The sequence below is a fragment of the Echiichthys vipera genome, assembly GCF_963691815.1.
Source record: "Echiichthys vipera genome assembly, chromosome: 15".
NCBI lineage: Eukaryota > Metazoa > Chordata > Actinopteri > Perciformes > Trachinidae > Echiichthys > Echiichthys vipera.
Genome location: NC_139840.1, coordinates 14,163,461 through 14,181,980, shown reverse-complemented (window position 1 = coordinate 14,181,980; position 18,520 = coordinate 14,163,461). Strand labels below are relative to the sequence as shown.

The window sequence follows — 18,520 nt, the reverse complement described above, 5'->3', positions numbered from 1 at the left end:
GGATGGAGTGTTTCTTTGCCAGGGAGGAAAAGCAGCAGATGATGATAATTATATAGATTGTTGGTGGAGTCCTTTGATTTTCTCCCCCACTACCTCTCCAACATGTAGCCTATCTTAGTGTACTTCTTTAACACATGATGCCACACTAGCTCTATGTGCAACATGCAACTTGTTGATTAGCCTGGAATCAACTTATTAATTTAATGGAATGTGGTTGATGACATTTTCACTCCTTTCTAATCTTCCCAGTTTCTTTCCTCCTCTTGGACAACCTCCAAATGACGTAGTTGTATAAATAAGCACTTGCAGTTTGCCTTGCCCCAATCAAGTCTGAATCAGTGCCTGAGGGTGATGTGCGAGCTCATTTCAAATGTTCAACCATGCATGATTTCAGGAAGATTGAGGCACTTCTGAGGCTTTTAGATTTACTTGGGGAATGCAGTCAGCAAAGGAAGTATATGTTTAAAGTCATTTCTTTGTGAAATTCCTTCATGTGAACATGAATAATCATTCTGTCTGAGTCTATTTTGCGCACATCTGGACTTGACTGTTATTTCTTTACATTCTCAACAGTTATCCCCATGCCATACAAAGTGGAGTAAGGCTGAAATGCCCACTCTTGCGCCCCCTACTGTTGAGAGAATCAACTTTTTAAACAGCAGCCCTGAAAGCAAATCAATTTTGGTGTTATTGTAACACTACCCAACTTTCAAAGCAGGAAAAAAAGAAGAGGAAGAGAGGAAACTTGAAATTTGACACAAATATTTACAAACTGTGTTTGTTTTAATCTTCATCCAGGGGTAAAAATGAATCCAAGTTTGCTCTCAAGTTCAAGCAACAGTGGAATAAGAATGCCACGTCAACTGATGGATGCAAGCATACAAACAAAAGCATTTTCCACTTCTCCCCATCAAAAGAGTTTCCCTCTCTCATCTTTTGTAGATGATGAACAGAATCGCTTTTGAGGAAAGGCCAGCTATCCCTTGCCCATCTGATCCAAGAGCCATTACACTTTCCACTTTTTGACCAGTATGTCCAACAGGAAAACAAAAACAGGATTAAAGTATTACAATGAAGTTATTTGCCCCAGAGGTTACTGGCTGGCACATGATACACCAAGCTCCAACTATCATTCCCACACACGCACACACACATTTTGATGCTATTAGTCTGACAAACTATAGTGAACGGAGAACGCCCCAGGCCTTAAAATCCCATGAGTTATCCATTTTCCACACAAATGGAGCCCATTCATAATGGGATCCTCTCACTTCAGTATTCAAAATATGCATCAGATGTTGTTGAAGCTAACCAGCGGAGATCTTTGAATACATGTGGGGTTTGATACCAAAACACAAAGCTATTGTTCTAAAGGCGCTGTGGAAGCCTTTTCTTTTTTGGGGGGTGTGGGGGGAGGGGGATGTATCTAGACCTACTGCTACAGCAGCAACAGCAGGCGAGTGCTGGCTGCAGCATATTTTGCTGGACAAATTATCCAAATTGGTTGCAGATGTGAGTTTTCCCCAAAACAGAAACTGCCTTGCCCGAATGACATCATAGGTATATTAATGCATACACGAAAGAAAGGAGAGAGGAACGCTGGAAAACTTATTCTGTTTGCTGGAATTTGAATTCCAAACTCACACACACACACACACACACACACACACGGTTTCCAGCTACAGCCTAATTTGGTCCGGTATTACCAGTAGCTTGAGGTGGCTAAATATTGGTGTATAACGAATATCAGTCCAATTGCTGACTTTATGACTCTTCTTTACTTGTGCAATTGTTAGACGGCATTTTAGCATTTAGCAATATCCCATACTTTTTGCCAAAGTGGCTGCTGTTTAGCAAAAGTTGTTAGTTTGAATGTGATACAATTTAAACACTGTAAAGGAAGGCCCTATTTTATTATCAATTTAATAATAACATAGACGTTTTAAAAGTGGGAGGCCGTCCTTCAGGGAGGCTCCAAACAGTTTTAGGGGAGGCTTAGTGAATATAAGTGGAAAAAAATGCTATATTAGTTAATATGTTAGTTCTCAAAAGAAGATCAAAAATAGCCTAAATGTGTATGATCTGGTTAAAGAGATTGTTCAGAGAAACAGTAGTTTGGGGGAATTTCCCATTTTCCCAGAGTCAAAAACTAATAAATGCCTTAAGACAGACCTTTTTTCATTATGTATTTGATGTAGTCTGAAGTGATGTCAAACAGGTTATGTCAATATTAGGCTATCTTGGCTCAGCTGTTGTTTGTGGGATCAAATAACATTATTATGATCCTATTATGAATCCAGGAATTGAGCAAAACTTACCAAGTAAACTAAGACAGGGTGAGGGGGTTGCCTTTTCTCAAGCTCTGTTTGAGGGGAGTCCCACAGTCCCAAACTTTGAAACCTCTTTGTCTACATTTTATAACATCTGAATGTGTATTTATTTCTTGTGTCAGATGATATTTAAGTAGCTAAACCATGTGTGCAATCACTGCACCTACTAATTGAAGTTGGCCTTCCTGGTCTACATAAACCAGTGTGTGTGGACTAAGAGAAATGTTGGTTTTCGCAGACCATGTTAACTGCTGCTATACTCGCCACACCCTCCAATGGCCTGTGGGCATGTAAGGATGGATAAGGAAGAAAGCCAGAGCCTGACTCAATCTGCCCTGCAGGGTTGCACAGTTTCAGGCCACTGTACATCAAATATTATCTTTGGCACAATGATATTTAACTCTGGAGAATGACTGTTGGTACAAGTTAAATAATCAAGTATGGCCTTGGAAGGTTTAAACAACAATGGTAATTATACAGTGTAAACATACTGTGCACTACGTATAGTTGTGTCTTTGTTCATGGTCTACTCCAGAAACTTCTCGTATATGCAAACTCAGTGGTGTTGTGCATACATGTCTCTGACTCACTGTTACAATGGGGTTATTACAGCTTACCAAGCAAGCACGGCACACCCGTCAGAGTCTATTCTGTACATAAAATAGTTTTGATTTTCTATTTGACAAATCAAGATTCTATTTTGACGAGTCACTATTTCTGTAACTTATACAAGATGAGGATCCTCATTGTATGGGATCACCTGCAGCCTCATTTTTTGACATCCTTTCTGCCCCAAAACCACCTGTCCCACCCACAATGGACAGAAGAGTCAGTGCCACTACTATGAGGGGAAGAGAGACAAGAGGAGGGGGCTGCTTGGGTAATGCTGGGAGGCTCTAATAAAATGTAATCCTATTATATGGTTCCCACTAGAGGGCAACAATAATAAAGGTTTCCCTAATAACACGAGCAGACCAAACCCAAATGGAAAACAGCTCCTCCGGTCAAGTCCCACACTTGTACATATATCCTCTCATTAACCCAATTGCTGTTGGGCCACATTACACCGACAGGCCTTTGAGATTTAGTCGTGATGGCGAGGCAAGAGTTAAGTCAAACAAATGTGTTTCATCAAACTGCAGTTTGGGCTTCTCTGCATAAAGGAATTGAAGTGGGGGGAGGAGGAGTAAGGGAATGTGTGAGGGTGGGAAGTTGGAAGCAGAGCCCTGAGGAAACCAATCAGAACTCCACCCGCCCTTCCTGTGTCAAAGCCACTGGGGTCTCAGGTGTGTTACATGGGCTAATACCTCCCAAACTTGATTGTTTGTGTTAGACTAATCAGAGTTTTGCAAATTTCCATTTTGGAAATGATAGGCCTATCATTGGTAAACAAATTCACAGTACAGTAGGGAAGCACCACAAACTAGACTCGATAGCTTAGTAAACCTGCAAGCCATGATAAAGTTAAATTCTTCCTTGTGAGCTGAACAAAATTAAATATTTCTAAGCAGTAAAGTTACAAAAAGCACAGGAACTCTCTGCACAGGAACCGTGGAAGTGACTTTCTTTGACTAATATTAAGAAGAAATTGTTGTCTCGATACTGGGAAAAGACGTAAACACAAACTCTCATATTTATATGATTTGATAATGTAATGAATGAGTTATTCCGCTTCCTAGCTATTTCGCATAAATAGTGAAATATTTATCATGAGTGACAAGGTGAGTGAGAATATCAATCATATTCTCTAGACAGCTTGAGTTATTAAGTGAGCCAATGTAATAGTATTACAACACCCAGAATAACAAAGTTATTTATCTCTTTCTCTCTCTGCATGTGTGTAAGTGCGTGTACGTGGAGTTGTGTGTGTGTGTCTGTGTTTATGTGTCTGACAGCATCAGACAGAGAGAGAGAGAGTGTCGCATGCCTTCCTGTTCCTGTACCACCCTCCAACCCCAGAGCCGCAGACTCAAGGCAGTTTCCAGAATCAAACAATTTCACGCAGCTACTGGAGGAGGAAATGAACTGAGCCCAGAGCAATAATAAAATTATACAAATGTTATTACAGACTCGCCTGCTACTGTCCTACTTTAATTCAAATTTGGGCACTCCAGGCGGTGCTTGTGGCAGAGACCTTCCTGAATAAATCAACATTAGCTTACGTCTAAATTATTAAGGAAGTGGGAGACTTTCTTGTTTATAGTATGAATTATTAAACAAGTGTTTAACGCTGTTTTTCCTTCACGATTCCCCAAATATTAATTGCTAATGATCTTTAAGGTGTGTGTTTTATCTTTTGCCCCTTCTGTTGTATGCTGGGAATTGAAAATCTGAATTTTTAAGTCACAAGAAATCTGTCTGTTCCCAGTTAGATAAGCATGAGATGCACTTTGAGATATACTTTGCTTGCATCTGTATGATGTGCAAATGAAGCTCTACTTATAACAATATTCTCATGATATATAGCCATTGTTGGTATTTGCAACGACTGTGAAACTAAATTAATGAATTATTGAGGCAGCCACTGTGAAGAATGTCTCAGTTTTCTGCTCAACATCTCGGTGATAACCATGATGTCAACAAACAGAAAAAGTGTTGGTCGATCATTTGCTGTCACTTTGTATTTGCCTTTTTTGCTAATTGAGGCATCTGCTGTAAGCCTTTGGAAGTTTGTCAGCACACAGAGAGGACATTTTCTCTAACGGCATCTTAGAATTTGAGTGGCACTTTACACCATCTGCTCATTTATGCAAGAAAATGTATCACAGAGTTTCAACAATACCTTACTCTGTGTGCAGACAAAGGCCAAGCCACATATACATACCATTACCCCCAATCACCGATATGAAATTCAAAAACCAAATTTCTAGTCCAACAGGGACTGCTCTTCTCACCTGTCTTTCCCTATTTAATCTTCAGATGAGAAAAGACCAATAAATCAAAAACAAGTGAGCCCATTCCCCATCGTTTGTCCCAAGAGGTAATAGTTAATGCATGAAACATCAGATTTATGTACTCATTTATTTGAGCTATAATGATGATTAAAGGGAGCTGAGAGGGTTCTGGCCTCAAGCCACTGAAACCTTAAGGGATACAGGCAGCGTGCTTGCAGGTAAAGGATAGTGCTGCTGAGAAAAGCAGTGATGTCCAATTTTCAACTCCCATAGGCCTTGAAGAACAGCATTCATTAACATCAACAATCTCTGTGACAACTGTCTGCCACCCTTTCATACAGAAATGTGTCGAGATTGCAGTTCAATTCAGGCAGCTTGGGTGAAAATAAGAATTTCTCACAAAATTGGTTGAATAAAAAAGTATTTTAGTACGAGCTCCGGCCCCTATACGGAGACTAGGTTCCCATTATAGAGCTATGCAACACTTATTCCTCCTGTGTAGTTTTGAATTAATGGCCTGGACCAATTTCAAATGAAATGCGTCTCAGACTTATGAATAAAACTGACTTGTTTCTACCCACGGTTGCAGTGTAACCTGTGCATCCAAGGCTCGTGGGTGCCCTCCCCTGGAGAAATACAAATGAGAGCATTATTGCTTAGTTAGTGATTCACATTGTGGCCGGTAGGTGATGCTGTTGTCACACATAAAGACTGCACTTACATGGGGAGGAAGGTGAAATTGGGGAGTTAGTCTTTGTAACAGTAAAAACAATTTTGATTCAGTATCTGAATTAAACTAGCATTCTAGCCTTGAAAATGCAATACAGTTGAGCCATGTACAACTTGAGTTGATGCAGCAGGATCAGTGGGGCTTATCATTTCCTTTCCATCACAGAAAAAGATTGAATTGCACCTGTTTTTTTTTTTTAAAAGGAAATAAAGTGCAGACATAACAGATCACCTCTATTTCGAACCACAAAGTGGTATCATTTCCTCTGCTCTCTGCTGATGGGGTGAGATTACATGAAGCTATTCTCCAAGACTTAAGTGACGAGGAACAGACATCCTGGACATTTATTCGGCCATAGGGAGACATAATCCAAAGGTAGATTAGCCAATCCGTCATTGATCTGAACCTTTCCTTTCCCCAATGCCAAGATCCTATTTCCAGAAACAAGTGAAAAGCCTTATAGGTATGGTCCCTAGATTGCTTCTGATTGTGATGAAGATGTAGGCTTGTGTACCAATTAATAAGCCAGAAGAATTGATTAACAATGACTTAGAAAAAAACTTTATTACAACTGCCAATCTAGTATCACTTCCAGTCTGTGAGCATTAAACAAGAACTGAGCTATATTTGAATGCCAAACCATAGACAGATCATCCAATTATCGTATCAATAAGTTAAAATCTTACAGAGAAATAAGAAATATGTTACAAGAACCAAATCTAGATCTATAAAACAACGACAGCTAAGTATCACAATTTTTTACGAAATAGAAAAAATAAAATCATTATGTAATAGACATAATAAACATCAAAAAAAGATATAGACTTTGTGAAAAAACAGTGTTTCCATCAGCATGAACTGGTTGTTTCTGTGACTAATGCACTGAAAAGAGAGAGCACTGTAATACAACTCTGATAATAAAGCTTGCCAGAGCTGCCTTACATCGCTTGGAATCTGTAATGTGCTTAATGATTACAGGGAAAAACCTCTCCTGTTATTACATATAAAGTACATAAACCAAATATGACACTAATCCAGAAATAACAAGCCTGCATTTTCTTCTTCATTTTTTCCAATTCAGCGTGATGACCCCACATAATTGGTTGACCCAACACATTTTTCCCTAACACAATGTATTGGGGGCTGTCATTCTGCAGCGTGCAATGTGTGCTGCATGCCAACACTGTTATAAAATCGTTCACGGAGGGCCTCAGGATGAGTATTGAACAGGTTGTAGATGTTTGTGGGATTGAGCCATAACATCACATTAGCTTTATGACAATGAGAGTAATTCAGCCTTGCTGTGAAGCCTCATGGACAGAAATAATATTCTGCTTTGGAGGGGGACAAGCTCAAGATGGATACTCCAAGGTTTTTCATTCTGCTCTACAGATTGGTCTCCATTTCCAGTGCACGTGATAGTCATACTGAAGACAGCACTTCTCCCGTTGAGTCCTGGAAAGGATCCTTTTTCTCAAGATCGATGGTGTGGATGGATCCTGGCTTGATGGCAATGTCCTCTGTCTCCACCTCCCTGTATTTCCCTGACGGGTCCTTTTGGAAGGCCTGCTTCAGCATCTTCATCTCAGGGTCAGGGCAGTAAAGGTACTCATACAGACCAGCAGCAAGAATGCCTCCCAGTATGGGTCCCACCCAGTACACCTACGATAAACATCAAAACCAACACCTTAATTAGTAAAGTGGTTAATATGTCCCCATGGGAGATGTTTTATTATTACTGTTGTCAAAATGAAGCAATGGCATCGCTACCAAAGCTGTCAAACTGAGCTGCTCAGTGAGGATACAGATTGGGAAAAGAGGGTCAACCTTAATCAGGGGCAGATCAGTGTCTGCTGCATCGAGCATTTGCCTCCAAGAGAGGACACATCTGAATATGATACCAGCCACAGGGACAGCTACTGACTGTGTTCCACCTAAGCACATCGCCCAGTACACACACACACACACACACACACACAGACACACACACACAGACACACACGCACACACACGCACACACACACACACACACACACACACACACACACACACACACTCTAACACCATGCTGTCTGCAAATAGCTCATCATGAATAAAAGGATATTCAGCGCTAATGCTATTTTACACATTTTTCAGTGTCATCTTATAATGTAGCTAGAGGAGAAAATGTTGTAAACGTGTGATTCTGTGGCACTTATTTTGTTGGATGAACTCATAAATTTCAAAGGTAAGATTTTAAACCACCTCACCAGGTTATCTCTTTGTATTTTTAGGCAACAGCTGGTTTTACTATTCTGGCAATGGTGCTGAAAATGTGACCTTACCAGGTTGCAACATGGCAAACAAGCCTGCAGTAGTAGAGCTTGCCCTCTACGGACATCATCATTATTCCACTGCAGATTTCAGAGCATTTTGATATGGTACCTACCTTATTCATACAGAAATGGCCAGGCAAACCGACCATGTCACTGTCAAGAGTGACTGGGTAATATTTTGGCAAAGCAAACTCCCACAAGAAAGATTATCGTCTGAGGGAAGTATCTCTTACCCAGTGGTTCTCGAAGTTAAGTGTCACCAGTGCAGGCGCAAAGGATCGAGCAGGGTTCATGCTAGCTCCTGTATAAGGGATCTAGAAGACACATAACAGCATTGTTGTCAGTCTAAAACTTTAAAACATCATAGTTTTGCATAACGTTATCATCCGATAGATTGTATGTATATAAGTATAATGCTGTCTTACTTTGATTTACAGAACATGTTTTATACTGCAAAGCATATCTAATGCAAGTCATGACGTGTATATAATGCATTTGCTTAACAGGCTCAGGGACTGATCCATTGAGCAGTGTGAGACAAAACATCTATTTCCCTGTGCATTCATTTGCTCTGCAGGGTTCAGCCCCTAGAGACCGGTTGCTATGCAAAGGCAACCTCCAATAAAGATGTGCATGTGGGTGTGAATCAGTTAGAAGTGGTAGCATTAAATGTAGATGCTTTAATGCACCTGCTCTTTCTCAAGAAGCATTAGTGCTCCAGCTTTAAGAGCATGCTAAAGGGGCTTGCTCTTGGAGCTGCACTTGTTCTACAATTCTTTAGTGCGGCGTTTAGAACTTGATAAGAATTTGAAAATAATCTGTGTTTCTGGATTAGGAGGTCAATAAGTGTCAGCTGATATGTAGATGGGGCTGCAGAAGAAGGTTAGTGTGTTGTAGTTGTAGTGGTTTCAAACAACAAATGTATAACTGCCATTTCATATCTGTCTGCTATATAACTCACTGGAAGGTACTTACTGCAAATAAATGACCAATAGCTACAGCAAGCCCGATGGAAAGGCTAGCAGAGCCTCTTAGATCTGTGCGTTTGGGATCACAGGTGGCGAAGACAGTGAAGACCAGCTCAAATGTGATAAGGAGCTCCACAAGAAGGCCGTGTCCTAATGAGATGTTGGAGTTCACCTTGGAAATAGAAGATTTTCCTAATGAACTGTAAGAAAACATATCATGCACTCAGGGAAAAATAATTATGATCAGCTTCTTACCGTGGTCACACCTAAGGACCCTCTGACAGCAGCAGGTGTGACAAAGTAGAGGATCCCAGCTGCTGTAATACCTCCCAGGCACTGAGCCATCACATAGAACAATGCCTTTGCCAGGCTCAGCTTTCTAGTTACAACCATCGCTACAGTGACTGCCGGGTTAATGTGCCCACCACTGATGTGGCCAAAACATTGCACCATTGTGGCGATGCTCAGGCCAAAGCACAAGGAGATAAGGACTAGATCAGGTGGGGGAGGCTTCTCCTCCCCTGCAGCCCAGTTGATGGTGGAGCCCAGACCGAGAAAGACAAAGATGAGAGTGGCCAGGTATTCTCCAGACACAGCCCTCCAGAAGTCCTTGGTCCAGATCCCTTTAAAAGCCACCATTATGTTCTGACAGTTACACCAGGACAGGAACCTCCTGGCAAAAAGAGTAATGAGCAAAATGATTAGCCTACTTATGTATTCCTGGTGTGTGCATTTGGCTAGAAAAGTACTGAACCCTATCAGCATGGTTGCCTCTGGGCACGACATTTATAACTCCACTATGGTCTTAAGCCTGTGACTTTCCATCACAAAATGCTATATAGAGCACTCTTTAAACATCGTGTACAGGGGCAAATGATCTCATTTACAGTCAAAGCATATAATGTTTAATTGCTGTCACTTATTGAACTTTAACCAGGATGGAAGAAAAATGTACATGTTTCGACTAATAACGAAAATACTATTTAAATTAATTGAAACATCTGTTAAGTTACTGTACATTCAGAAACATGTTAACAATTGAGATATCAGCAAACCTCCAAGGCAACAAAGTTGCATTGATATCTTCAGTCTTTAGGTCAAAAGGCTAAAACTTACCAAATGCAATAACATGCTCTCCCTCTCTCTGTCCTTGTTGTGTCTGCAGTGTTTTCATTCATAAGTCCTTGTGAGTTATTCAACAGGCAGAGACAAGTCTCCCTCCATCACATCTAAAAGCTGAAATGGCTGTGTGACACTGTAGTACTTACAGGAAAGCAGCAGGCTGTGTTAAAGCAGTAGAGAAGCAGAGAGCAGGTCTGTCAGACGAACATGATCCACACATTGTGCCCCGGGATTGCATCCAGCAGCTTTATTAAGTTACTAGCTGGGCATCTCCTCACGGGAATTAAACAGCCAGCACAGGGGGAGGAGTCATGACATTTGCTTGCTGTGCAAACAGTTGGACTTTTACACAAAGTGTGACAATGACTCAGTCAGCCTCAGCATCTTAGTCACATGCTGAAGTATGCTCAATATTTACAAAACCACTGCAGAACTACACATTACATTTTGTCATTAAAAAAAACTTGAATATTTCAACCCTATTCAAACATTTCTATGATGGAACTATGGTTGACCCACATTTAGAACAATAATGTGCAGATATTATGTTAATATTAAGTGATATCATAGGAGATGCAACATACACTATGGGAAAAAAATCAGTGGTGGAAAAAAAGTAAATGTATGAATAAACAAAGGTAAAATGTTTTATGTGCTTGTATTAAAATTTCCATTTTAATAACACTAATAATGGTATGTAAATGGTATGTAAATCATAGAGTGTGGTCCATACCTACTGTGTAAAGTGTCCTGAGATAACTTTTCTTATGATTTGGCACTGTAAATAAGAAGAGAAGAGAAAAATAATAAAAATAATAATAATTATAATAATAATAATAATAATAATAATAATAATAATAATAATAATAATATTGATACATTTCATTCATACAGTAAAGCGAGTTTCATCATACTTAAAGCCACTCTATAAAAGTAAAAAATATATAGTCTATATTATAGCATAAACCTCTGAAAGGGACCAATAACAACTTACTACTTTGATAACATTTTGTTGCTAACACTTTTGTTCTCTTGTGAATGTGTGACTTTTACTTGGAGTGTTCATAAATTATTATACTGTGACTTTTTCTACCACCATTGGTAAAAATAATATGCTCTAGTGCATAACTCTCTCTCTCTCTCTCTCTCTCTCTCTCTCTCTCTCTCTCTCTCTCTCTCTCTCTCTCTCTCTCACACACACACACACACACCATGCTGTCTGCAAATAGCTCTTAGGAAATAATTGCCAGGATACAAAATCAGTGCTAATGCTGTTTTACACCTCTTGTTGGATGAAGTCATACATAAAAAGGGTCTGGTAGGCGTAAAATAGCAAATTAGTTTTTCTTTAGGACGAGGGAGGTTTAATAAAATGCCCTTTTGACTAAAGTCACCTCATAGTTGAAAAAAAACAGTCCTGTTATCATTTAACCGGTATGATCTGAGGATTTATGTCAACAAACTCCTGGTTAAACATCTAGATTTGGAGGATGTGTAACAGCCCTGAAAACCATGAACAGTAGGTTGACCTGTGTTGAGAAATAGGCAAATATAATTTCCACATTTTCGATTTTATCTGTAGTGTTTGCACATTAGCAAACACTTGCACATGCATTGTTTTTCCTCATTATTTGTTCCTTGATAAGCTTCCAAAAAAGAAACTTGGTCTATTCAGTATGAATGGTAAGATAAACATTATATTTTGGTGATTAATCAGTATCCCTGTATGAATACAGGGATCAATGTAGGAAATGGCCCTAACACTTTTTTCTTTTTTTTTTTTTTAACAATCACCTGTTTTCATCAGATATTCCTTCAAGGGTGTTTGTGACCTCTTCATAACTAAGTATAATGAAAACACTATCACTTTATATATTAACAGTTTGTTTTTTTTAAAAAGATTTTTTACAGCAACTGATAAAACTTCTGAACTACTTCATTATTTGAATACTAATGATCTGCACTCACTGAGGTTTTCCTATTATTACTCAAGGTGAAGGGCTAGGCTCTTACAAGAAGGAACCCAACGTACTTCAGATGACTAAAAATAAAGTGCATCACTCTATTTTTTGTCAGATCAAATACAAAAGGTTGCAACTACATATGCAAGAGTCATTTAAAAAAAGTCTGGTTTAGTTTCACCTGCTGGAAGTCTTAAATCCAAAGCTCCAGAAGAGTTGTGCAGTGACTCTTAATAATAGAATAACAATTAACTGAACTAGACAAGTGATTTAAAAGTACCCAATTTAATGATGCTACATTTATTACATTTAATTCTGAATTGGAATTTAATTATGACTCTGAATGATTAGACTTAATGACTATGCAGATATAGATGCACCAATGTACTATTTTGTACAAGTACAAACATGCTTTATTAGATATAATAAAACAGCAAACAGGATATTGATGGTGGCTTCATGGCCTTTGACAGTTTACCATTGCTGCTTCAGTCTGACTCAATGTATCGGACAGTGTAAATCATTTATCAATCTTTCTCCAGAATACCTATGATTACATTTTAAATATGATCATTTTTAATGTCGCCATTCATTTTTTTGCCTATAATCCAACCATTTTCTCTGATTACATTTGTTTGTCACTTCTATCATTACGTGAACAACAAATAAGCAACACAGGATATTTTTGTCTTCTTTCATAATCTGTTGTGATATTTTGCTCTAGCTTCTACTTCATATCAGCAATTCATAACAAGACATATTCTTTGCCTTGAATTGTGGTGAACTTTCTTATGCCGCTTTAAAAAACACTAGAGTCTGTATTTTTGTATCAGATGTTTGAGCAGTTGTAGTTCAGACTAAACAAAACTTGAACTAATACAAACAGTACATACTGAACACTCAGTGGATATGCTGGCTGTTTATTGTTTTGGTCGCTTGTTCTGATAAACGTCATGACACACTAAGGTTATCATCAGCTCGTTTTGGCTGTCAAACTATGGCATTAATGTGACATGCATTACATAAAATTGTATGACATGGTTGTATTGTAAGATATCTTGTCAGAGCCTTCCTTTAATATTTACATTGGCATGCAATAGGGAAAAAGCCTTGTGTAAACCACTGATCCTAAAAATAAATGGTTATAATCAGTCATGTAAACAATCTTTGCAACTGTAATTTCAGAAAGTATATGCTCTTTCCGCGCAAGCTCACATGTAACATTTAGTAGCTTTTGGGAAATTCAAAATCATAATAGGAGCTACAGGTAGCTAATATGCTCCTGTTTAAATACTGCAATCATAATAAGCCTGGATAACTAGAAGCAGGCACCACATTAAACTAAAAATAGCGCCAAGCACCCAACACAGCTCCATCTTTCCCAAAAATGTGCTTGGAGATGGAGAGGTGGATTTAGTCTTTCAGAGCCCTTTTTACTGATGACTTACTTGTGGTGCAAACAAGAAATCTTAAACTATAAGATCATTTAATGAAACAATTACATGTAATCATCAGTTGAATTGCAATTAAGAGAGAAACTCAAATGTCCATCTTGCCGTTGCTTGCCTCCGCCAACCATAACTGTGTATTATTTGGCGAAACGTGGATGCTTCACACTTTTTTTAAACCTGGCATCTCAGAAGAATTATACAATCACCACAGTTTCAAGATTAGTGTCACCAAGTCAGTGCTGCCTAGCCGGACTCTCGCCAGATGAATTTCGTTCTGCCTTGCTTCACTCATCAATCTGGGATCGCTCGACTGGGAAGCGATTTCAGGAGGCTGGGCCTTATCAAAAATCCTTGCATATGATTGGATAAACCACTTGTTTGTCATCTTTATTGACATGCTACTTCAACCATTCGCATCAAAACCAACCCGTGACGCTGATGAGTGACGGAGGGAAAAGCCAAACAGAACAGCCGACATCGTTTCCACCAACAAAAGCCTTCAGAGGCTCTCTGCTGTTCTTTTAAAAAAAACAAAACACAGATGAAATAGCAGCATCGATGTTGACGCCTGCTTCCTCGATGTGAGCCGCCATTGTTGTCTGAATCACAACAGTTGCTTCTCTGCTACGTCACATCTATAATACCCCCGCCCGGCGGTCCTGATTGGCTCGACCATTTTTTACAGACCCTGAAATCCCTCTGCAATGGATCGATCCCAGATGGTTGAGTGGAGGTGGCGCAGTCAAGGTGGAACAAAAGTCATCTGGCGATAGTCAGGTTAAGTGCTGCCCCCTTCCAGAAAAAATCTAGTCCTATTTGACAGAGTCACCAGGTCTCCTGCATCTAGGCTCTCTGCTCCTGTGTAACATCATTGCAGTTGGGGAATGACTGTAATGGCACTTTCTACATATAGTATAGCTGTGACATCACAACCTTAAAGAAGTCCTGACGGTATACATTTCCCTGTGGATTGAGCGTTTTTATACTTTCACAGAAGTTATATACATGTATTCAACCTGCTTTCTAACATCCTAGATGCAATAGTCAGTGACCCAGGCGGCACATGTACAATGATTTACAAACACAACACATACATATTTTGTGTGTTCAACATTAATGATGAATTCAATGACCATGTAAGTGACCTTGCTCTGAAAGGGACATTCCCTGGAGGTTTCATGCGTTAATATGTTTCATGTGTTAATATTTGTCTTAAAAACCCTTCATGCTCCTTTAGGCTAACACAATCGTTGTGTTCACGTCAAGCAACAAGGTCAAGAGGAAAATTAAGGTGATGTTAGATTCTAAGATGATATTAAGTGCACTGGATTGAAAAATTACAGAAAAATATACTTTTCATCTCATCTTAAAAAGTAATATACATAGGGTAGACACAATTGTCATAAGATAGATTTTACATGGATTTTTATCTTTATCTTTCTTTTTTCCATCCCTCTTATCCGTGTGACGGAAATACTTACGTTTGCCCTCCATGTGAGCAAACACACACACAAACACACAAACACACACACACACACACACACACACACACACACACACACACACACACACACACACACACACACACACACACACACACACACACACACACACACAGTTGAAGTCGGACGCACCTCTCCCCACTATTGTCATGGAGGTTAACTGCCCCCAATGGCCAGGCGCTCCCAGCCGTGTCTTATGAACGTCCCCGGCCGGGCTCTGCCTCGTCCTCAAGATGTTTAACCCTCATCTCCGCTTTTTGTCCTCCTGCTGGCCACTTTGTCTCCCAAGCTGTAGCTGAAAGACACACACACACACACACACACACACACACACACACACACACACACACACACACACACACACACACACACACACACACACACACACATTTAAAAATCCCAATTATTATTTTTTTTCAGAAATGGATGACTTGAGGATATGTTGCACTGATAGTTAACCTTTGCTGTGGATACTTCACCTGCTCTCCTTGGAATGGGCAATGAAGGTAGTAGACGCTAACTTCTAGAATTTCAACATGTTGAGGTGCTGCCAAGAAATCTGCATACTGCAAACAACTGTGCCTCACAACTCAGGAAGAGGAGAAAGATATAATGTTGTCACTCACCAATGCCCACTTGTATCCTGTTGCATCTCGAGTCAAAAACAAGAGCATGAGGGGCACAGTTTTCATGGAAAGAGGATCTCCTTTTTCTCTCTCTCTATCTCTGAAAAAAAGACATTTACACTATTTATAATCCACTTTAAGAGGCAACTTAAGGTTTGTCACAATATAAAGGTTCATTTTATACAAATCAGGAATTTGGCAGTTCGATCCTAGCTTCTCCTGTGTCCTTGGGCAAAACACTTGCATGGTTGCTTTCTGCAATCGGTGTGTGTAAGAATGAAAGGCTAAATTGTAATGCACTTGTAAAGTGCGATATAAATGCACGGCATTCAGGGTAAAAAATTCACCCCGCCAATGTCACTGCCTCCAAGTTTAGTCTTTCAATCATGGAACACATAAAAAAAGTCAACAACATTGATTAGACAGCAAGCAGTAGCACCTTGCATTCAATTAGATACAACCTGCACCATCTGCATAATTTGACAATTATGCATGTGATAGTTTTATTTACAATGGTAAATATGGCCACTAGGCTTGCTCATTTTACACTGAAATCTGCACACTATACAAATGAATTTATGAATATTAATGTCCTACATAAATTGTTATAAAACAGTTTCTCGGTATCATGCAGAGTTATTTTCCTTTATCCTGTTCCTATAGCTCCTCCAGGCGTCACACACATCTGAGGAGTCCCTTCTTTACTAATTAAAAGCTTGCCTTAATTCTTCAGATTTGCATGTGTTTAAATTACAGTTGAGTCAATTAGTGTTTGTTGATACAGTATGCGTTCTGTTTGATTAGAGAGCTGTCCTCCAGATCAGGTTGCTTGGTTTCAACTGAAGTAATTTGTTAAAACAGAATTCCTAATGTCTTGAAAAGTAATATGTTATTATGGCACAATTCCCCTTTTCTGCTTTGTATGAACATTTTGAATTGTGCTTTCCGAAAAATAACATCAACTGTCCGAATAAATCAGGGTACTTGTGCTTTTTACTCATATATACCAATGCAAACATATACTGTAACTATCACACAATTAAACCACAGAAACACATACAACAATTAACATGACAGATGTTCCAACAATACAGTGTTAATCCATACATAGTGTTTTTTTTTAATAATCAATTCAGGTTGTAACCCTGGGGATTTATTAGAGGCAGCATAAGCAGACTGTCTCTGGTAACAAGCTTGTTTTCCTTGCTGACTATTACCGCCATGCTTCGTTAGACACAAGCTACCGTCATGCCAAATTTTCTAGATGCCACAGTGAAGAGAATCCCAACATTGTTATATAATCTATAGGCTTGACAGGGAGCCAAATCCGTGACCTCCTCTTGAAAGACAGGACATGTTAGGTTTGATTCTTATTGAAGTAAATGAACCAAATGAGAACAATCTGCCTGTGAAAGCTCATTTAACCTTTGACACAGAGAAAAAAAAACAAGCTTCTAACTGTAAGATCTGGTAATCATGCAATCATGCATGAGGATTGCACAGCCACGTAGCATGTGCATACATCCAGCATACATGCGACATACAAAGCACGAGGAGAAAACTGCTCTATGCAGTTAATAGTGGCAGCATCTTTTCTAACTTCCTCTGGATGATGTCAAATGAATCCAGCTGCAGGAAAAAACATATGAAATGTCAATATCTTTATTTTCTTAATTATAGTACCATGGTCGGCACCAGCCCTGTTCATCAGAGATTAAATCTTTAATTTGGGTCACAGGCTTTGCACAACAGACCTCAGTGAATACACATTGTATCTGTAGTTCAATGATCACCAGGAGAGGCAACATATGAGTGCATGGATTTGTAGCCCATAGAGCCCCATAACAGGCTTTCAACTTTGATCATAAACTAGTTACAGAATTTATTATTTTGTTTACGGCCTGATCTTATCTGATCGTTTTTGTTCTTATTACTTCTGACTACCACTGAAAGTATGTCAAGTTTTCAAGAAGTATCTTTTTCATGTCCAGGGTTATTTATAGGCTTTTTAAATGTTTTAATTCAGGCTTATTTTAAGCAACAATATCAATGCCAATGACCATGCCAAAGCTGGCAGCAGTGCAGATAGACCCCCTCTTTAAAGATATTTTAACATTATATGATGGAAGCATTAATAACTTAGTGCAGTTTAATGCATTTCAGGTTTGTTTGCAAAGTAAAAGCCTGGGGACAGTTTGTTCAGTACCACTTTTAAGTCCAGTTTAATTACAGACACAAACGTTGGACAATAGAACTATGACAGCAAATAAATGACTCTATGCTATAAATATATATATATACACACACTGCTGTTCAAAAGTTTTAGGCAGGCGTGAAAAAAACGCTAGTTTATTTTCATCAATTACCATCATGCAGTGACTGAACAGGAGAGAGACCTAAATCAAATCAATATTTGGTGTGACTAGCCTTTGCCTTCGAAACAGCATCAATTCTTCTAGGTTCACTTGCACACAGTTTTTGAAGGAACTCGGCTCGTAGGTTGTTCCAAACATCTTGGAGAACTAACCACAGATCTTCTGTGGTTGTAGGCTTTCTCAGATCCTTCTGTCTCTGCATGTAATCCCAGACAGACTGGATGATGTTGAGATCAGGGATCTGTG

General features: G+C 39.2%; 1 protein-coding gene across 2 annotated transcripts; it reads right to left on the bottom strand.

The window, feature by feature from the left end:
- Positions 1-6,492: 6,492 nt before the first annotated feature.
- On the bottom strand, positions 6,493-10,597 carry LOC310957237 (aquaporin-4-like; the record flags this gene model as incomplete). Of its 2 annotated transcripts, none has more annotated exons than XM_083927724.1 (5): positions 6,493-7,616; positions 8,503-8,583; positions 9,245-9,409; positions 9,493-9,910; positions 10,506-10,597. In XM_083927724.1, 5 exons carry the CDS (start codon positions 10,595-10,597, stop codon positions 7,377-7,379), a joined length of 996 nt encoding a protein of 331 aa, XP_083783850.1. In that variant the 3' UTR covers positions 6,493-7,376. The 2 variants fall into 2 exon arrangements, with proteins under 2 accessions (XP_083783850.1, XP_083783851.1); XM_083927725.1 differs by lacking the exon at positions 10,506-10,597 and adding an exon at positions 10,354-10,491.
- Between the last annotated feature and the right edge of the window lie 7,923 nt (positions 10,598-18,520).